The sequence below is a fragment of the Scophthalmus maximus genome, chromosome 4, assembly GCF_022379125.1.
Source record: "Scophthalmus maximus strain ysfricsl-2021 chromosome 4, ASM2237912v1, whole genome shotgun sequence".
Classification (NCBI taxonomy): domain Eukaryota; kingdom Metazoa; phylum Chordata; class Actinopteri; order Pleuronectiformes; family Scophthalmidae; genus Scophthalmus; species Scophthalmus maximus.
Window position 1 is genome coordinate 4,832,783 of NC_061518.1, and position 21,329 is coordinate 4,854,111.

General features: G+C 40.5%; 1 protein-coding gene across 5 annotated transcripts in view; it reads right to left on the reverse strand.

Annotated features, from left to right (window-relative positions):
* The window catches only part of csnk1g1 (casein kinase 1, gamma 1), a 30,944-nt gene extending 10,453 nt beyond the window's left edge, over nt 1–20,491 (reverse strand). The window contains exons 1-11 of one of the 5 annotated variants that reach the window (XM_035629426.2): nt 20,227–20,491; nt 13,505–13,935; nt 12,976–13,016; nt 11,731–11,800; nt 5,548–5,699; nt 3,146–3,380; nt 2,954–3,039; nt 2,266–2,350; nt 1,970–2,118; nt 1,775–1,882; nt 563–673 (exon numbers count right to left, since the gene is read on the reverse strand). In XM_035629426.2, the coding sequence (XP_035485319.2) occupies nt 563–673; nt 1,775–1,882; nt 1,970–2,118; nt 2,266–2,350; nt 2,954–3,039; nt 3,146–3,380; nt 5,548–5,699; nt 11,731–11,800; nt 12,976–13,016; nt 13,505–13,691 (1,224 nt within the window). In that variant the 5' untranslated portion in view covers nt 13,692–13,935; nt 20,227–20,491. Of the gene's footprint in view, nt 1–562; nt 674–1,774; nt 1,883–1,969; nt 2,119–2,265; nt 2,351–2,953; nt 3,040–3,145; nt 3,381–5,547; nt 5,700–11,730; nt 11,801–12,975; nt 13,017–13,504; nt 13,936–20,176 lie in introns of all 5 variants that reach the window. The other 4 variants (XM_047331409.1, XM_047331410.1, XM_047331411.1 and 1 more) reach the window with 4 other exon arrangements.
* Between the last annotated feature and the right edge of the window lie 838 nt (nt 20,492–21,329).

Sequence of the window (21,329 nt, forward strand, 5' to 3'; positions counted from 1 at the left end):
TATCTATTATTGTACGTCTATTTGTCAACCAGAAATGGTAACGGTAATTTGGAAATGCCAGGATTATTCTCATTTGATATGCATTTGTCATTGATTCCTGATAAAATAAGAGCTTTGATTTTGTGGCAGTTTTGTGGAGATCAATACCAAAAAGTGGTGTATACGGTTGGATCGTGTATCTTCTGCATAATCTGGAAAGTATGTTTAAGTGTATAAAGATCCAGCAAACCAAAATTAAGCAAAACTTGCTTCACAAATGTGAAATTGCTACTTGAAAATGCAAAAACCTTCTTCAAAAACCCAATTCAAAATGTACCGAATATTTTGAGTTGATCACAGTATGATGTTGAGTTTTTATCTTAAAATACAAATAAAATCTCTGCCTCATCTTTCAATAAAAAAGATAATCAACCCCAAATTTATCCAAAAATAGATAATGAGAAAGACTTATTTACAGTCAACATCTGCAGGTTTGTTCGTTTCAGATTTGATCCTGTGAGACAGATCTGACTCCACAGTGACTGAATGGGGGACGCTGGTTGATCAGGTGAAGGGTGTATACCTGCACTGAGCCCCCGTGCCTGTCCGCTGCCAGGTGGGAGGTCAGATAGGAGGAGTTTGCTTGGCGTGTGGGCTGCACCTCCCATGCTCCTCGTCGATCTGAGACCGCTGTCTGCTCAGAGGTGTCGGTGATGGGAGGGGATGTGGGTTGCGATGGGAGAGGAGGGGTGGGGGGTCGGGGGTGATGGAATAATTGTGTTAGGAGAGTTGGGTGTGCGTAGCCAGGTACCATGCAAAGCAGCATGAGAAATGGAGAAGAGTACAATACATAAATTAACAAAATAAAAGAGTGAATTCAAAATCAAAGCAAGGCTTCAGCCAGAGAACTGAAACAGAAACTATATGAGCCCGGTTTCAAATGGAGGCAAGCTCTTACATCTATTGGCTTCAATTAAATTTCACTCAAATGAAATAAATTAAACCTAAATTATTCACAATGTTCAACAGTGAAAAAATTCTTAACTGGGGGATACAATTGAATTTTCTTATTCAACAAAATGTTAAATGAAGCAAAAAACTTAAAGAATTTGCACCATAGCACTGAAACCTGCCTTTAAGGCGACCAACGACAAAAGTAAAACAGATGCGAGGCAGAACTGCGGTCCCTTGGAAATACTGGCCGGAAATACCATTAATTAAACAAGACTGCAATGACAACTCTGGCACATTTCTTATGGGTTTCACCCGATTCATGAACAAGACATAAAATAATTCCTCCTTCACTCTTTCAATGTTGCACAGTACAGTACGAGAATGATAATGAAGCATCATCTAAGTCATGTCATCTTTATGGGTCTACTGTCAATCAGCCAACTTCATTTTCATTTCTGGTCTGAAATTTGTCCAAAACAAGAATACAGAGATAATTAGGGATTGATGGTTTGAAAAAACATGACTCTGTTTTTGCTTTCATTAGAACAAATGCCACTAATCCATCCAATTGTAATTGTCTTTTAAAAACCAAAATGCTTAACACTCGTACAACACCGAGAAATAATGATGAAATCCTGATAAATAAAGAACTCTGGGTTGTTTAGGATGTTGTGTTATAGTTTCCTCATTCACAGTTGAGATTCAAGACATTTTTTGGGGGGGAATATCTTTCAAAGCACGCGGATGGCACGTGTGTGTGTGCCTCACACATGCATTTCCAGTTGTAATGCAGGGTTTCCTTTCCAAAACATGCCCACTACCAAAATAAAACCTTGCGTACCTGATTTCTAATTGGTTGGTGCTGTGAGGGCCGGTCTCTGTGAGGATGGCTGTCTCTCGTGACCGCAGATGCTCCAGAGTCTATATGGACAGACCCCACTGGTGTGGGCTAAGGGAAGAAAGTAATGATCATTTAAAATGCAGTGCAGTCGAGCAGCTTGATAAAACTCTGATAAGAGTTACACGCGGTTCTTACTATCTGCCTGCCAACCCAGTCGTAAGTGTAGTCGAAGGTGTATCCTTTCCGCTCAAACAGCTCGGTGAACAGAGTCCTCAGATATTCGTAGTCAGGCTTTTCAAAGAAGTCCAGTCGTCTCACATATCGCAGGTAGGTGGCCATCTCCTCTGAATTAAAAAAAAAAAGATGTACAAATGATTAACAAATGGTTAATAAAGTTCCAATCATGCATTAGGATGAAAATTTAAAAAAATGAAACTCTGGTCAAATCACAATCAAACATCCATCTGATCCTTTCGCAGCCGTCGGCGTACCTGGGAAGTTCTCACAGAGGCTTTCGATGGGAGTGTTTCGTTTCGTGTCTCCAATCTTCTGGTATCTTTCTTTCAACGTGTCGGCCTGCAGGAGAACCATCACGGAAAAACATTATCGACCAAATCTGATACTTAATGAGCATTAAACACAATTATATGAACAAACGAAAAGAAAAAAACAAAACATTTTATTTTACACTGCTGAATATGGGTTTGTTTTTAACTGTGCATATATCGTGTGCAGTGCGTTTCTTTTTAACTTTATCTTAAATTGTATGTACCAACCAGGAGTAGCACTCAGTCAAATGGATTATACAAAAGTGACAACTGTTCATTTTACAGTTCATACTGTCACTTCTCGTTTCTCTTTAGTTGAAGCCTTATTTTCTTTATGTTGAGTTTACACTGAAGTGCATTTTACCAATGGGGAGAAGGAAACATTGAAAACTGATGTATTTAGATATATATCCCTTCAGTTGTAATAGTCTGGAATTCGCAATATACACAATCTGAAATTGTTCAAAAACACCTGAAAATAAATACTGAGTATATCTTAGGATCAAATGATGATTTCAAAGTTGCAGACCGTCATGAACTCAAGACCTTTTATTCTTTTTCCTTATTGGCGACTCATGGTGAACCTGACTCAAGAACAGATTCTTGGAGCACTTCCCTGTACTTGCCGTACCTTAAGTCCTTGCCAAGGTAAACTCCCACGAAGGAAATACATGAACATGTGACCCAAGGCCTCCAGGTCATCTCGCCGGCTTTGCTCTGTATCAATATATATGATAACATTTAACTGAGAAACCTCAAGAATAGATGTATGCGTGTATTTAATATACACTTAATTGACACCACAATTTGAATTTCAACATACCTTTGCCTAAATGCGTGTTGATGGACATATATCGGGCGGTGCCAGTCAAACTCTTATGCTCCCGGTATGGAATGTGTTTTTTGGTCTCGGGGTCGATGTACTCTTTGGCCAGGCCAAAGTCAATGATGTGGATTATGTGCTCCTTTTTGTTCCCTTGCCGTCCGATGAGGAAGTTTTCAGGTTTTACATCTCTATAGATTAGGTTTTTAGAGTGCACGTACTCCATTCGAGAAATCTGTGGAGGAAGAGCAAGGCACAGTCGTCAGAGGGAAACGTTAAATGTTAACACAACACCAGATATGATCACAAACTGGGCAACAGAGTCGACAAAGTGAGAATAAAAACGTCAGAATTACTCAAAACATTGACATTTCAGCTGCACAAGTCTTTTCAGGAGAATGGAAAGTTTTTCCCAAACTGATTTCAACATTGTTACAGATTAAAGGGCCACTCCACCAATTTCACACATGAACATCAGTTAATAAGTATCGTGACTCCAGAGAGAGCTTTGTCAAATGTAGTAAGGTTTATTGAAAGACGTCAAGAGATTTATTATGAGAAATGTAGGATTCAGTATTTCACCCATTCTAGGGAGTGAAAGTGAGGAAGTCCTCGTCTCCGCAACATCAATTCTGACCACTCCATAAAGTTGGTGCACGATTTAAAAAAAGAAGGATCGGTCCTTTGCAAGTCCCTAAACTTTATGGAAGTACATCACTCAGCCTAAATGGAACATGCTCTGCTCTACCAGGTGAGCTAATTTGGCATCCCATTGAAATGTAATACTTAAAATGTCGGAGCAGCCATGTAAACAAGCTTTAAGACATGAGCCTTACAACCAAAAACACAAGGCCAAGGACACAAACATTAGTCAAAGCCTTGGTATATGATAGTGGCAATGATCATTTTCATTATTTATTATAAATATCATGTATTTTATAATTACTTCATGAACTTTTTAATTCTAAAAATGTGTAAAGGTGAATGTCTAGCTGCATCTACAACAAGATGAATCGTTTATCAAATAGTCGTCAATTCATTTATGGTGATTGATCAGTGATTAATTCACTAGTTGTTTCAGTATGATGATGTATAGCAACCAAAATCTCATGTTGGTACTCAGCCAGAATTTTAAGGCACAAACTTAGATGAAAAATTATCACAGCGGGAATTTCAGACAACGAAAGAACCAGCGATCAGAATGACAATGAGGTTATGGATGAGAAAGATTTGTAAATGACAAGCATAAAAGCTCAACTGCAAAGAAATGGTGGGTCACCCATTTGTACAGAAAAATAAAGAGCTCTGAGAAAAAAAGTACCAAAAAGAACAGATTGGCTCGGATGCCGGCGGTGTACACTGCTCTCTGTTCTGCAACACCAGGCTAACGTTGTGAAGCCATCTTCATTACAAGAGCACTGCAGATTTTGTGCTGACAAAATGAAAACGTTAAGAATTTTGAGATGTGCGATGCGTCTATAAAGGCCAAACCACCCACTGAGCTGCTGCGGCGTAATGAGATTCAGTGATGCCTTTGCTCTTTCCAACAGCTTGCAGCCTACATGCATCTGACCACTAGTATGGTATGCTGACAGATTGCTCATTTGCAGACTGAGTAACAGGAGACTCTGCGCTGGTACCCCCACCTCCCCATCTGCTCTACAGGCATATGGTCTGTAGATCAGGACATTAGCCCAAACAAATGAAACGTTAATTTTATTCACACAAACCATGCAACAATTTTTGTACCATGCTTTCTGGGACGTATGTAGAACAACAGAAAAGTCTCAAAGAATGTTCCGTGCCTTGATTCACCTCACCGGCGGAAACGGGCCATTATTTGAGACAGGCACGTATTTCTAATTTTTCGTATTAAAATTCATATTCTTATTTTTATCTTCTTTCGGCAGCTCCCCTTTGCCATGTTACTTTGCAGTTTGCTATTAAGGGAAACACACGGCGTTTGACCAAAATTCTTATAAATTATATTACTCTCTTTTTTGCAAATGCTTTCAACTGAATCTCTTTTATGTCACACTTACTCCATTTTTTTCTTTTTACATTAAAATCAGGTTTTTTTGAGGGGCAAAACCTCTGCAGGAAGTATTGAGCATCATTACAGTGGCTTGGAACTGATCAGATAATTACTCAAAGTTGCAGGAGAAAAACATTTCTATTAAAAACCGAAGCTCATAACAGCAGAGTGTTGAATATAGTATGACTATGTTGTTGAGCTAGTTAATTTTGTAGAAATGCCAATTTTGCAACGCGCTCCACGAAAGTAGTTACCACCACGTTATTTATTTTTCTTCATGGTCATATGCTTGTTCATTTGGTCTGTTGTCTGATTCTTGAAGTCATTGTCAAACAATTCGATGTGTCACATAATGCTCTGAACTTACCAGCTGAATTGCTATCATTAAGACGGTCTTCAGTGAAAAAGTCCGGTCACAAAGGTCGAAGAGGTCTTCTAGACTCGGGCCCAGCAGCTCCAGAACCATGGCGTTGTATTTCCCACAGGGCCCGAAGTAAAACACCTGGGGCACTCCTTCCGCTAAAAACACAAGAAGACAGACAGATTTGATTTTAAGACACCAGACAAACATCTCAGTCCAAGTAACCCAAATCTTTATTGTTTAAGTATCAATTTGAAACTGTATCAGAGATAAACAAGATCACTGATAACAGCTGAGATAGTTAATAGCAAACTGTCAGGAGGAAAAGGAAATATCAATTATTAGATAATAAAAAGAAGAATGCGTCTTCGGGGGGTTTTCAGTTGTATATACAAGTGGGAACTCAGTCAGGGTGGCGGAAGTGTTTATTATTGCTGCCTCCCTTGACTAATGATATTTCCAAGTTGGGTCTAGGGTAACCATGTGCTTCAAACTGGACAGATAGGAGGAGGGGCACCACAAGAGAGCAGAGAAAGCTCCTCTGTAAAACATTAACCTTCAAGTAAAATAACAACACTGTGCCTGCAGATATAACCGTGTCGCTCCTCCACGGCCGGCCGAGAACTAATCTTTTCACTGGCTCATATCACAACCTCCCAACTGAATCCTTACCTCGCTGCTCTGCTCCCTAATTGCTTCGAAATCCCTTCCATCTGTCACCTTGGCTCTTACTATACTTCTTTGTCATAGGGCAGTTTACTGTTGTTGTGTGGTCAGTCAGTTTAATGCAACAGTAAAACTGGTCGGGCCTGTGCTCTGACCCCTGTACTCCTTCATACCGGTGGTTTGTAATGCTGGGAATTAAAGCTCCTTGTACTCTTCAACTTCTAGACAGTGTGTGATCTTATTTATATTGTATCGTTTTTGGTTTTTTTACATTTCCTTTACTCCTGCAATTTTAGATAAAATTATTTAAGAAGCACACTAAGGAGATTTATAATTTATCGTAATGACAAAAGCCACATTATAATTGGTGATATCTGTATTCTTTCTTTGTCTTCCAGACCAAATCCTGAACTTTTGGTTTTTGAACTAAGGAAGAAATCAGGTCAGACTGTTAACTGCCTTCAGGGAAGCATGATTCAAAGCTTTCCCCTGCTCACTGCTCGTCAGACTGAGGTTCCCTCAGGAAACGTCAAAGAAATTATGGCATTAAAGTCATTTACATCTGTGTTTACGTACAAGCTTAAAGAAATGTGATGGAGGACAACACTAAGAAACAAGCTTGCACAATAAAGTGTAGCGAAGCCAATTGCCACCATGAACTTATTAATCTGCTCAATTTAATTTAATTTAACCAGAGACTGATAATGAGAGAATACTAATCCCGCTGTAGTGTGCTTGCTAACAGACATTCATATTAAATATGTTGCTAAAGGCATTTGACTTGCCAGCTGGGTAATGGGAAACACACTGCAGCGTGAGAGGTGGCATGACTGTTGTCAGCTAGCATATGGGCTTGTAGGAGTCATGTTGTGCTCCATCTTGTAATTCTGGACACCATTATGCGGTGCTGTGGGTTGCTAATTGTACCATAGGAATGAGTGCCTTGGAACCCCGGGTGCCTGTGGGAGGCCTGAAAATGTGTCAGATTGGAGATATGCTGTAAATAAGAGGATAAACGGTCGTTCAATTGAAAACAAGGTCGTTAAAGCTTTTTTTCTCTCTAGCAAATGACAGAACCATCATTAACTATGGCAAAAACAATCTTCATGAGAGATTGAATCTGTGTGTCCTGTCCTGTCCTGTGAGGCAAAGTATTCTCTAATTGTACAGGACGACTCAAAGCGTGATGGAAGCTACCAATTTTGCAGGGTACCACTTTGGACTTCTCTCATCCAATTTTCTTGAAAGTAATGAGAACAATGCCTGGGTGTAGCACTCATTTGGGTCAACGGTGTTGCAAGCGAGAGAACAGCATGAGGCATAGACAAACAAAGACGACAGTTTCAACTGAATAAGCGGAGCGACAATGTGCCTCAGTGACGAATGAGCAGAACAGTGCTGGATAAAAAAATGTTTTTGCCTCTATTAGAGCAATATTTTGCAGGTACCATGCTCAGAAAAGACTGATTGTTAAAACCTTCTTTTGAATTTCAGTAAATTGTTCATGTTGGGGATGACGTCAAACCTGACAGACTGACAGACCCCTCTACAGATATAATGATATCTGAATATAGATTTTAGAGCTGCAACAGTTAATCGATAACTAAATTAATGGCTAACTATTTTGATAATCGATTATCGGTTCAAGTAGCTTTTAAGGAAAAACAGTTCAAAATTCCCAGATTGCAGCTTCTTAAATGTGAATATTTTCTGGTTTCTTTGCTCCTCTATGACAGTAAAATAAATATCTTTGGTGTGTGGACAAAACAAAACATCATCTTGGAATTTGGGAAACATGATCAACATTGGACCAAACAACTAATTGAGAAAATAATCGACAGATTAATTGATAATGAAATTAATTAGTTGCAGCCCTAATAGTTAAACTTACTCCTCTAATGTACAAACTATGCTAAGTCTATATACTATAAAGACTATGAAAAATATTTTGTTGACTCCACAAATATATCAGCCGTGTTTGATAATGAATAAAACAGCCCATCTTGAGTAAAACCATCAAATAATACATGTTCCTCTGCATTAATGTGATCCAATAAGCTGCTGGCTGCAGTTTTCTTTTACAGCAGAAGAGGAAAAAGCTGAATGTGATGAATGTGTGATAAATGATTGACTGGTTTTTCGAATCCTGACTCAAAAGGCGCAAATCTCCCCGTGCAACACTTTTTTGTGAGTGCAGTATTTCAACCAGCTGTCAAAGACCAGATCTTTGTCTGGACCTGCAACAAGACCAGTCCTGAGCTGGGATGTTTTATTTTGACCATCTGGTGCTGTAAACTGTGTAACATATCTAAGGCTAATGCGAAAATATGCCACTACACAAAGGCTTTGCTCAACAAAAATATTAGAAATATGTTGCAGAAAGATTTACAAATGGCAGTCGGATCTTAATAATTACAGGGAAATTAAAAATCACTGTGAGGTTCCTTTCTGTATGGAGTCTGCATGTTCTCCTCGTTCCTGTGTGGGTTTCCTCCCACAGTGCAAGGGAACGCAGGTTATGTGAATTCGTGACTCTAAACTGACTGTAGGTGTGAATGTGTGTTTTTCATACTATAGATGAGTGTGTGTGTGTGTGTGTGTGTGTGTGTGTGTGTGTGTGTGTGTGTGTGTGTGTGTGTGTGTGTGTGTGTGTGTGTGTGTGTGTGTGTGTGTGTGTGTGTGTGTGTGTGTGTGTGTGTGTGTGTGTGTGTGTGTGTGTGTGTGTGTGTGAGCTCAGTAATAGACTTGTCCAGGGTGTAGCCCATTATTCACCCACTGTGTGCTGCAGCAGTGCCAACAGGATAAGTAGTTTTGAGATTGGTGGATAGACGTTTGCATTGTAAATTTATAACGGGTGCGTTTACTACAATAAAATTGTGGGACTGAAGAAGATATGTAACCCAAGCAGAGACGGGCGTCTAATGTTTTTGTTTTTTGCCTCACGTGACGTTTGGTGCCCTTTGCTGCTGACACACTTTGGATTGGCTGGCTGCACTATCGTGATTGGTTACTCAGGTCTGCACTCAAATTGATCGATCTGACCAGTTTCAATTTCTGACGGACGTATGTGCTGGGCTAGTTTCAATTCAATGGCTACGTTCCGTAAAACAGCTCATCCTATTGATTGTCAATATGATCATTTGTTGATTTTTTTGTTTTTGACTACTGTCCCATTCTGTTACATGCATGAGTTACAGAGCTGCAGATAATTTGGAATAAACTCCATTCATCAATGACCACATGATTTTATTGATAAAGCAATAAAACTGCACAGCAACAGCATCTGAAAGTGGCTGTGAGGGTTGTTGCACTTTAACATTTGCGATTTACAATATAATACTGATGGAGACAGCAGACATACTCTATTCAAGAGGGCGGCTATACGAAAGTGTCATGGCAAGTTCAATGGGATTTCTGAAAATTACACACTCGGTATGAGTTACTTTTTTCAGTTGAAACTGTATGACGGTAATGTTTGCTTGTTATCAACAAGGAAATGACCAGGACGTACTCCTTAGTCATGGTGTCGACAATGTAGCTGTCATGGTAGCACCTGAAAGATGCCAGTCGATTCTGTGTTTACACTGGATGATTATTTTCTTGTCTTTAAAAATAATGGTGGCGTTTTCAAATGTGCAGTCACCATTTTGAAATTTCTTCCTAAATGACTGATAAGACTGTATGGTTGAAAAATACTGCTCTATAGGTTTTTATTCAAGTTCCCTCCCTTACAAAGATTTACATTTTACCACTGGTGCAAACAGACATCCAGGTTAAGACCTTTGGTCTTTGCCTTACATATTTGTAAAATCCAGTATGCTGTGCTGCCATTGGAAGGGTTTACTCCTTGGGACTGAAATGGTTACAGAGCCGGTGTAGTGTTTCATAGTGAAGAAGACCGGCAGCCAATACCTTTAATAGCTCAATAGAATCCACCCACTTATGAACAACAAACCCTTCTTCATTTTTAAAATAAAATGTCTTGTCCTTGGCACAATGATGCCTAGCAGTCTGCAGTCTCGCAAAGCCAAAGCAGAAACTCTTTACGGCAGTGACAAATATTTCCAGGTTGTATTATGCAAGGGGACGCTCGATTCCTAATTGAATCATCATCATTAATACCCAGTGACGGTTTGGTTATGCATCAGATAACAACACCTTGATTGAGCATCTGAGTCAAACCCCATTAATTCATAAAGACCCTGTGGCACAGACATGGTGACGACCACATTGGCTGCGAAGCAACGTGGCACAGCAGCACACAGCCCGAGAAGAAATGAGGTCACATTATCCCTTCTGGAGGAGAGGACAGAGGCAGGTTAAGCACTAAGAGAGGCAGACCCGCTCTCTAAATATTTAATGAGCTTCCGCACAGTTGGCCTTTTCCAGCCTTTGCCTTTGCAAAACAATAGCCATTATACCCCGACTCTGGTTATCTTATATGCATGTGGAGCTTCAAAAAGAACATCAAGGACAATGCATCACAAAAAATGCTGCTTCAGTTTTCTATGCCAACCATGACTGAGATCAGCCCCAATGTGACATCACCGTTACTATTGAGAAATCAAGTCCCAGAAACCAGAAATAGTGATCAAACTCTGATCTCATTAACCTCTCATGTTTAGATGTATTCATGTCACTATCACCACTAATATATATACACACACAACACATTATTATACCCATTTTTCGAGAAGAGCAAGGAAAGCATAAATTAAAAAAAGAAAAGATCCTTCTATTGTTCCATTGTTTCTGGAGTCCCCACCCATTTCCTCTCGTACAGAGACTAAAAATCTCTGCGCTTAATTTAATTCTTCGTTGCGGTCATTCAATCCTCACAAGATTCTTGTCAGCGGTGGCTATAACAGGGATGCGTCAGCAGACCTTGACTAATCTTTTATGACAAACATAAATTCTCTGTGGAGGAAAGTTAAGGGAAGAGAAGTTGAGGAGCAACTATTGCTGCATTGTCTTTCATTCTGAATACTGGCTAATTAAGTGCATGGCCCCGCTCACCTAGAAACATGTACCAACACATCCGGGATAAACCCATGCAGAAACTACATTGTGCCAGGGTGATGAGTTGAATTATTAGCAGAATCAGATCTGGACATTGGACATGCGTGCAAGTTATCAACTGCAGTCAGGGCACAACTGACATTGCAGACACAACGCTGAGCAAGTTACATCCACAAATATAGTCAACAACACCAGCTGCCGCATCTGTTTCGTGGGTGTATAAGATGTTTCATCTCGACTCTTCTCATATTGCATCGCCTCCTGTGTGAGTCAATTTTCCCGCAAGGTCAGTGTTCACCACAATGTCCATGCACACAGGTATTCAACACACTCGCGCAGATTAAAAGAAGCTGTTGACGCATCTTAATATCGAAATGTCACCAGAGTGGAAAAAATCTCTTGTTGTGAAAATGATCCAATCGTCTGTGCAGATCTTTCCAAAAACAGCAAAATCATTGTCACAAAGTCACAAAAAAACAGTGGCGAACAAATCTGTGACCTTACCTGTAGTTCCCAGTGTTTTGTAGAACCTGTACTCTAAATGCAACTGCGGTGCCCTCGACTTCACTGGTTCCTGCGCAGAGTACACATGCATAAAAGTGATTAGCTAATAACCTTACAAACTGGAATTAAACAATGAAAAGGGAAAAGAATACTGTATTTTACTGATGCATGAGAGTAAAGAAACCCAATAAAAAATTGCCTGCACTATCGTGACCTTGTGACCTGTGTCAACAATTTCTGATAACTCATATCACATTTAAGGGCATATAGCAGCTTGTGGATTTCCTCAATCATCACCAGCAGCTCTTATCTTAACAACGATCTGTCAGCTGGGATTAAAAAGGCGTCCGTCATCTTTGACCTCATTCGAAAACTCTTTTCGAGGAGACGGTGGATTTCTCCATCATATGAGTCATCCTTTAGAGTTACCTTCAAGCTCTTTTTTGCAATTGTTTTCACACCTGCTTCAGAACCATTTCCTTAAAGTTTCACTCCACCGAAAAAAATACTGTTCATGTCCAATACCATTAAAAGGTTTGATAACGATTTGGTAATGAAGTTAACACACACTACCCAATTTTACAAGTGCCCAAAAGACAAAACAGACACAAAAAAATCCCAATTCTGTGATGATGTTTTGAAATCCGACACATATAAGTGTACCATTTCTCAACTGTACAAAGACACTAGATCTGTGTCAGCACATCGTACAGTTTTTGGTTTGGTGAGCTAAATACTGCGATACTGAAATTACAACTCTCCAGTGAGCAATAATACGAGCATGAGTCAGGAGGAGCCATGACTTCCAGTCCAGCAGCCGGAGTGGAAAGACACACCTAGTGTAACCAAGTGTCTACACATCATTCACATTTCTGTCAGAGATCAGAGCAGCTCGGTACGACAACCAACTTACTGTACTACACACTGACTCACACCTGACGGAGATTTCAAGTTATATTTCATGAAATAAACTGCAAGGGTGCTATAAAAACATGACATGTGTCTCAATGAAGCTAAATAACTTACTTACAAGTGCTTTCCTTACTTCTAATATAATAATAGAGTGTTTCAGATTATCATTCTACTACTTTGTTTAACCCATGATCATGAAAAACACAATTTCTTATAAGTTTTGTTGTTAAGAAAAACTTAAATTCTCTGCAAATATTATTTTTCCTGATCTAATATATATATATATACACACAGTGGTAAGAGGTCCAGCAGACAAAGAAAGTGTGTACTTACCAGTTTAATGGCTACATACTCGTTTGTGTAGAGATTTTTACCTGAAATAACACGGGATAGGAAAAGCAAACATTAGATGGCTTTTAAAAACAAAGATCACCACTTAAACCTTAACGACTTCATGGAATATGCAACTGTAAGTGACGACAAGAGTTTTTATTTGATACTTCCTGCAAAACTTTGCAAGGTCAATTTTTTTTCCAGCTCTTTAGTGAATGAGTTCATCTTACCAAAGAGCAGAAGAGCTTTGGTGTTCAAAGAAATGTTTCCAACATTTAGTAAACCCTGATTCAGTGTATTGCAATACAATTGAACTAGTTTTCAAAAGACCATGAAGTTGAATTAAAGTCTCCCTACAAGGGAACATTTATAATCCTCTTTGAGGTACAATCTATTGCAGGACTGTTGTATTAAGACTGCATTACTTTTACTTTACCGTGTAAGAAACTGGCAACACACAGAACCATTGATAACCCTTATAATTCACTATGTCATGAACCATTTGCCACAAGATGTACTTCCAACTTACCGAGCTTTAATTCACCAAAGTTTCCACAGCCGATCTTCTTGCCCACACGGAAGTTTGGCCCCACCATGAGCACCCCAGACGAGCTTGAGGAGCCGGATGGCCGGGACGAGTGTCCGCTGCGGCTGCCCTGGGACACTTTGGTGCTCCTGGCGGGCCGCTCGCCATACTTATCTCTCTGTTGATCCATGGTGTGAGCAGGACAGGTCAGTGGGAGCCTGGAGTGATGTACAAAAAGGCCTCCTGGGCCGGGCCCGCCACAGCCACAGCCCCGGTCACTGGCAGCGCCTGGACGGCACAGTCACGCTCATGAGAATATACCTGGTACGGCGAACCAGCACTCCTCCCCGTCCTCACCCTGTCACCTCTAACAGTTGCGATACAGACTGATCTGTGGCCTGAGCATTTGTCACAGGAAGGAGAAGGTGAAGGACCTGCAGAGGACAGAGCAGGACAAACGAAAAAAGGGATTAGACCTTAAGTTTTTATAGAGAGCAGCGCACGGAACATGGTAGTGAGCTTGTAAGCAACCGTCCCCCCCGTGTTACTCTTATAAAGTCTCCCAAATTGGATTAAGAACAAAAACTACAGCATGTAGTGGCAGCGCCGAGGTTGAGGACAGCAGCAGGGGGAAGGGCAGGTATTTCCTCATTCAAAGTTTCACTGCTGTTAATAAGTGAGAAAAGGTACAGTATAAATCTGACATCTGTTCAGTTCAAAAATCTCCATTTGCTTAAAACTGCCTATTAAGGTCATTGAAAAACTAAATACCTGAAAAAGATTGTACAAGATATCGTCACTATTCCGAAGAAAGAACCACATGGACTTAGGGGAAATTCCCTCTTTTTCCTCATTAAATTATGACTTTATTATCGAAAACGCAGAATTTTGTTTGCCAGAATGATGTCCCGAAGACTCGCATCTGTCATAATGACAAAGGAACACTAATGTTGTCTCCGCCACCGTTATAATTTATCATTTTACTTTGTTATATCAAAGCACATTGAAATCATTTTGGAGGTCATGAGCTTAAAAAAAGAAAATCACTGTTCACGAGTAGACGGTGCTAAATGAGGACAGAAGAGTCTCAGTGCAACAGAGCTGCCGGGGCTTAAGAGATAGTCATCAAACTCCACAGTGGTCACGGAAAAAAAACACAGCAGCCAGTTTGAGCAACAAAACATAACCTCGAGTTTGCGATCGTGAAGGCAATCTAAGACTCTCCACCACCCACGGCTATCGCCTGGCGGACCGGTGTCAGCGGGGGGAATATTATGTCAACAATTATGTAAAGCCACGTCTGTTCGCAAAGGACACCAAAGCTTAGCTTGATGGACGCTGATCTGATTTCGTCAAAGTACTCAGCAAAAATATTTTTTTTTGTTTTGTTCAAACGACCCCCTTCCACCTTGGGCGAAAATGATGTCAAATATTAAAACTATGTGACTGTCACGTGACAATATGCAGCCAGTGTGATACGTTATAAATATCTAATCATAATATATATACATAATAATCTTCAGCAAGTGTACAAGCGGCAGACAAATTGTCAGTTGTATATTAGTCAGATTGCCAATCTCATTAGTAGTGATTATAATCAATTATTCACCCCAAATCACTGCTCTCTCTTTTCCATTTAAAAAACTACTTTTTTTTATGCTTTCAATAAAAAGAAGCAGTCGATTAATTTTTTCATGACAGTGCTGTAATCCCCGGGCATGGAAAGGCTGCTACTCCTAAGTATTTGTGTGTGTGGGCTTCCGGATGACTCATGCTCAGTATTGCCTGCACAGATCGCAGCATCAGAGACGGCTAGTTTGCTCTCAAGGGCAACTGTGCACTGTGTTTTGCCGTTACATAAAACCAGGAACAGAACAACACGGCTATAAAAACAGGTTTGCAGCAAAGACCAGCGGTGAGCCGCCTGTAACCGTTTTTCCATTGTGCAAATAGCCATTTGTAGGGCTACTCCTTAAGCCAGTGTGCAACCGCTGTTTAGATTTGCTCGGGTTACCATCTTCACACACACAGACTCCGTGGTGGACGCAGGGTAAAAACACAAACACACACACACACACACACACACACACACACACACACACACACACGATTTGTGTTCAGCCCATTCATATGAAACTATTGTCACCGGTCGCTGCTTTTCACCGAGCCCAGACTCCAACTGTTGTTACATACACATCACTGCTAAACTAACAGAACTATACCTGACCTAGTAATACTACTAAGCAAACCGTTACACCTACAGATTAATCTCAGTTATTACAAAAGTATTAGGGTTGAACTGCGCTCCAGCGAGAACGGCATGTGTAGCATGTATATGTTTCATTATTCAGTCAGCAGATGCTGGGTCGCCCCATTGTTCGCCCGGTTTTATGTTCGCTAATGCAAATTAAGTAAATTAGGGCTAATCAAAATGTCTCAAAACGTTCTTCACTTACACAATAACGACGCTCAAACCTAGTCAATAGGAAAAACTTCTTTTAAGAAATGAGAGTATCGTTAAAAACAATACGTCTTGTTTTAGTCTAGTTTGTTTGGAGCAAATGATATAAGATCCGCTTAATAAAGTCAGAGAGCCTTCTGTCTGTGAACAGTTTCTTTGTCCGTCATATACATAATTGCCAATTTATTTTATCAGCTGGGATCTTAGCACCACAGCTTCATTGTATTACTAACATGTTCAGACATGCCCTCACCTGAGGCCTAGGACGGAAACAAAAACATTAGAGTTAAACAGGGACCTAATTCATAGTGTATTAGTCAGCACCAATCATGAAGGGGCAAAACATCAGCAACTTTTAATTACAAAAGTTGTCACACATGACTTTATCGCTTTTGTGTATCATTTCATCTGGTTATTGATACGTTTTATTTATGTGCTTGTAGTTAAATATATGGTCAGATGAACAGAAACTTGTCGTTAAGAAAGTCTTTCCACCCCATTTCTGTCAATGAAGTAACAATGAAGTTTAATTTAGATTCAAGGGGTTAAGAGAAAATAATGTCCACAGCCTTTGTAAATGTTCAGTCTATGGGATTCTTTAGGACATACTAAGACGCAGTGTTTTGGTGGGTTGAATTCTTTTTGGAGCTACCCCTGTAGTTGTGTTCATCTTTTGTGTGTGTACAAGTGATTTACAAAAGAAATACTGTGGAGCAACGGCACAAAACTGCAGTTTATTATATTTCACAAATGTTACAAGTCTGCCCAAATTTCATCCCAGTCAACCTCCTAATTAATAAATTAGTAATTCAAGCGATCCACTCGACTCTTACCGAGGAATACAGAAACATGTTCTGCGGTCTTTACAAATGGCGACTTTGATTACTGGCTTCTCCAGTTTTGATGTAAGGCGGGGGAATCCCCGGCCTTTATCCCCGAGGAGGTGCCATTCCTCCTGATAAATGAGGATGAGCATGAGCACACACACCTTTTGGCGCCGTATAAAACTAATTTTGTTTCTCGGGAGGACAGGACACAAAAGGGGTTTTACTCAATTATATCCCATTACACATGTAAATTACTGACCCCCTTCCTTTAATGATTATTTTTATAACAGCTCTTTTTTTTGACAGTAACTGAAAATGTCATGACTTGCAAAAACACATGTTTAAGAGTATGATGATGCTGCCAGACTTGGTTAAAATTTGCTCTGAAAATATAGCATTTAGCCCTTGTTTGATATACCAAACTCCCCCCCCCCCCCCCCCCCATCCCTTGTTATGGTTTTCACATTAAATACGGCCCTGGTAAGTATTAAAAGAATGACTGATATGGTCAGAGCTGCGTGACAACCAGGTATCAGACAATTCAGAACCGGTCCTAAAGGAGAAGTGGTTCCTGATTTCCTACCCCAACGTTTCCAGGTGAGACAAAGTATAAACTTTAAGCTGATGAACTGATGCTGAAGCAGTGTTCGCTTGTTGTTTCTGGTGCTACATGCTTTGTATTTTTAAATTTGCCATACCAGAGTTTCCAGGTGGATAATTCAGTTGGTTTTGGACTGGACTTGTGCAGATAAGTGGTAAGTGGATGATGGAATATGTGTACTTTATGACGACACATCCTGATGCTTGATATATGCTCATTTGCATAGTTTAATTTGACACTGGCCTGATCTGTTTGAGTGCTTCAGGAACACCATCATGTGCATTGACTAATGAACCTATTTAAAATGAAATGAAAGAAAAATACACAAAGATGTTATATTCCTATGATTTACACAATATATTTCCGCTCATGCTGCTTCCCAGAAAATAGCAATCATGATTTTGATGATGAGCTGAATGGAGTATTTTGAACACTAATATGCATTATGTCCTTCTGTTCCGAGTGAAACTGAACAGAAACCTTTATACTTCTTCACACTTTTGAACAAAGTTCATTCTGCATGAACAGGAAATGTGTCAAATTACTGAAGATGCTCCCAAAATTCGGTTACTACAGATGGAATTTTCTGCTGATCTCACAACCGTGTCACGTTACTTACACTCTCGCTGCTACAAAAAAAATCTGCATCAGACTCGTTTTCATTTTCTGGTTCTTGTCTCACTGAAAATGATGATGTGGGGATTTGGTGTTTATAAAATACATTTTTAAAAGCCCCAATGACAGTATTATTTTCACAACGCCGTTTTCAAATCCAAGTGAAATGTAAAGCAGATATCAAAAAATACACACAAACACAACTGTTGACCGTCTAATCACAAGCATCTATAGCGGCAAGAATGACACTACAAACATGAAAGAAAGAGGCATTTCTGATGATGCAGGCGATCAAAACAAACCAGTTGAGAGTTTAGAAAAGTAGCTGAAATTGGTTAATAGCTAGTTTAAAAATTCGGCACCATATACAGTATGAATATGAAAATTTGCTTGTCAAGAATGTCTGGAGAAACTGAAGTGCTTTGAGCTGATTAGCAGCTAATAAAAGTGACTAAACCACTGCGATCCTTTCATTCATACCGAGAAAAATAAAGGTTCTGAGCAGAGTGATTAACCTTTAGTGGAAAAGATCAGCCCGAGAGGGGGGGGGCCTGCCAACAGTGCAGACTCCTACTGTGGCAGTGCCAGTTAACAGCTGCCTCTCTCCTCAAAGCCTGCACTTGTACGCCATAACTATAATACTACTAACACCGGTGGGACTTCTGGATTATTCATTCCTTTACTTCTCCATCAATTCATACAGGGAAAAAAAAAAACGTGTGCAAAAAAGACATTCATGTGGAGTGGAGCCACGTCCATGACAAGGGTCTCGTGGTTTCCAAAGGTGTTTGATCTAAAAAATTCTGCACCATCAGCGGTAGTATATCCTCCCTGCTGTAAAGACAACTTACTGAACTTTACTGACGCAGTCCGCATTATAGTGATTGAGTGCTCATGCAGCATGTGGAAGAGAACGCCCTTTGACCCCAGGCGTTGTCAACTAATTCATTACTTGCTAAATGTACAATGGTTAAATTGTCTATTTACAATTTACTATCTATCTACACAGCCGTTTTCTTAAAAGGTGTGAATTTAATTGCAACAAGGTTTGTAGGCGGCGATTGTTTGTCGGGCAAGGCATTTGGCGACGTGGTTCTACTTTATCGGGACCTTTTAGAATACAATACAATACATAAATCAATACAACAGATACAAAACATGTTCTATACCAGCTTTTCCTACATTGTCCCTGGTTTTGGGGGGGCAAATGTCCATCTAGTAGTAACGCGCATTTTCCACGCCATGCCAACTTCCCAAGTGGTTTGCACACCGATTGGCTGAGCGGGAATTGGGGAAAACCAATGAAGTTGATGAGCAGAGGGCCACTCTATTGATGCAGAACCAAGCCATGTATGTATGTGTGCAGTTGAGCAAGAAAAGAATCCATATGCATGTGTGCATTTGATCATGAGCAAAGGGAAATGTACATCGCACCCAAACCTGGAGGAGGCCATGTGCCATTTCATACTAACAATCAAACTTGCACCAGTTCAGTGGTTCAATTCCAACTCTGGAACGACCAGGCTGGGGGGGCTTGGGTTCAATGTGCAGCCCCCATAACCTTGCACCGACAAGGGACCGACAGCAGCACAAGATGTGAGGCATTGTGAGCCAGAGGAGGCTGCTCGGGCCACTACGAAGATGATCGATCCTTCTGTAGCGCGGGGCCCTTGGGGTTCAGTCAAAAACAAGGAAGCGAGCACTTGGCAGTTGCACGCCAGTGGGTGTTTTTTGGTTTTGTTTCCTTCTCGCGGACAAAAGACAGCAACACCGGCGATGGTCAACGTCGATCAGTGGGGCGAACTAACCGTTAGCCAAGTTAGCTTCCCAGCTAGCCCACGCACACACACACACACACACAAGATGTGACTTAAGCTAGCCACAAAGCTAACATTAGCCAAACATAACTTAGCCACAGATGCTGCTCCCGCTTACAACCTTGTCATGTGAACAAATCAAACAAATCACGACACAGACACTTGTCCGCCGATCACGAGTGAAGGGTCAGTCCGGTGAAGGCGGCAGCAGCAGCCGCCGCCGCCGCGCTCGGTGCTCGGTGTCGGTTAACATCCACTCATGACAGCTGGACGGAGCGCAACAAGGAAATTAGCTCCTTTAGCAGCGAACAGCCTTAGCTAACGAGCCCGACAACAGAGAAAGAAGAAGCCTACTTATCAAACGTTGCTCCGGCTCCGCGCAGGAAGACACAACAGGGGCTCACCTCCGCTGCGATGGCTCCACACGACCCCCGCGACGCGGCTCGTTGTGTCTCGTTGTGCGCGAACGGCCCGGCGCTTGAAAGTGTGAAGGGGTTTTTGTTTTTTTTCTTCCCCCGGTTGTGACTTGTTGTTACTGATGTTTCACGCTAGCATAAGCGGAGCGTCGTTAGCTGCGCGCTCCATTCGTCGCCGTGTTCGCCTGCCGTCGCTTGCCCGAGAACGATTTCGAACGCACCGGATGTAGAAACACGGCACCGCCCGCCTCGCCGCGCACACTTCCAGGTCAGACCTGATGCGGGGCTAATTATCAAACAGACCTCTCTTTTTTTTTCTCTTTTTTTTGTTTGTTGATTTGTGCTTCTAACAATGTCAAACTGAAAATTAACACATCTCACAGATGTTAATTAGTACATTTAACACTCAAGTACTTTTACTGTTAAATTACATGAGAATTTACATTTTATGTTCATTTATAACTCTGCTCCACTCCAATACAGAGGGACATTTTGTACATTGAACAAAAATACGTTTATGTAAAAGTTATGACTTAAAAGGACATTAAAGATGTATTATTTTTGAGACTACTTACTAAAAACACTAATAAAGCAACATTTTCTGTTTATGGTTCTTTGATCTTTTTGACATGAGTTTTTCCTTATGTGATTTACGGGTCAAAAGACAAAGGTCGTCATATGTTTTACATTTTGTTAAAACCCCTTCAATTTTTGATTCTAGGCTACCTAAATGGAAATGTGACTTGGCCCTCATGGTTTAATTTCAACAAATGTTCAAATGATCCAACATTTCCATGTATTTCAATATTAATTTCACAGTAACCCTTTGCAAGAAGCGGTTGCGAGGCTTCTGATTACATCCTATGAACCCGATTAACAATTATCAATTTTTTTTAATTTTTAGTCCATGTTGATTTAAAAACTAAGCTACGTTTATATGAACAAGTGGCTTGGTCTTGATTTTTTTGCTGCAAATCAAACCTTTTTCCCATTGAGTCTTCTTGCATTTAAAGGACCCAAAGATGCACAGAGGATTTCGCATTTAGTTTAATTGTTTGACACTGGAATTGCTCTGCTTTAAGAAAATGGGA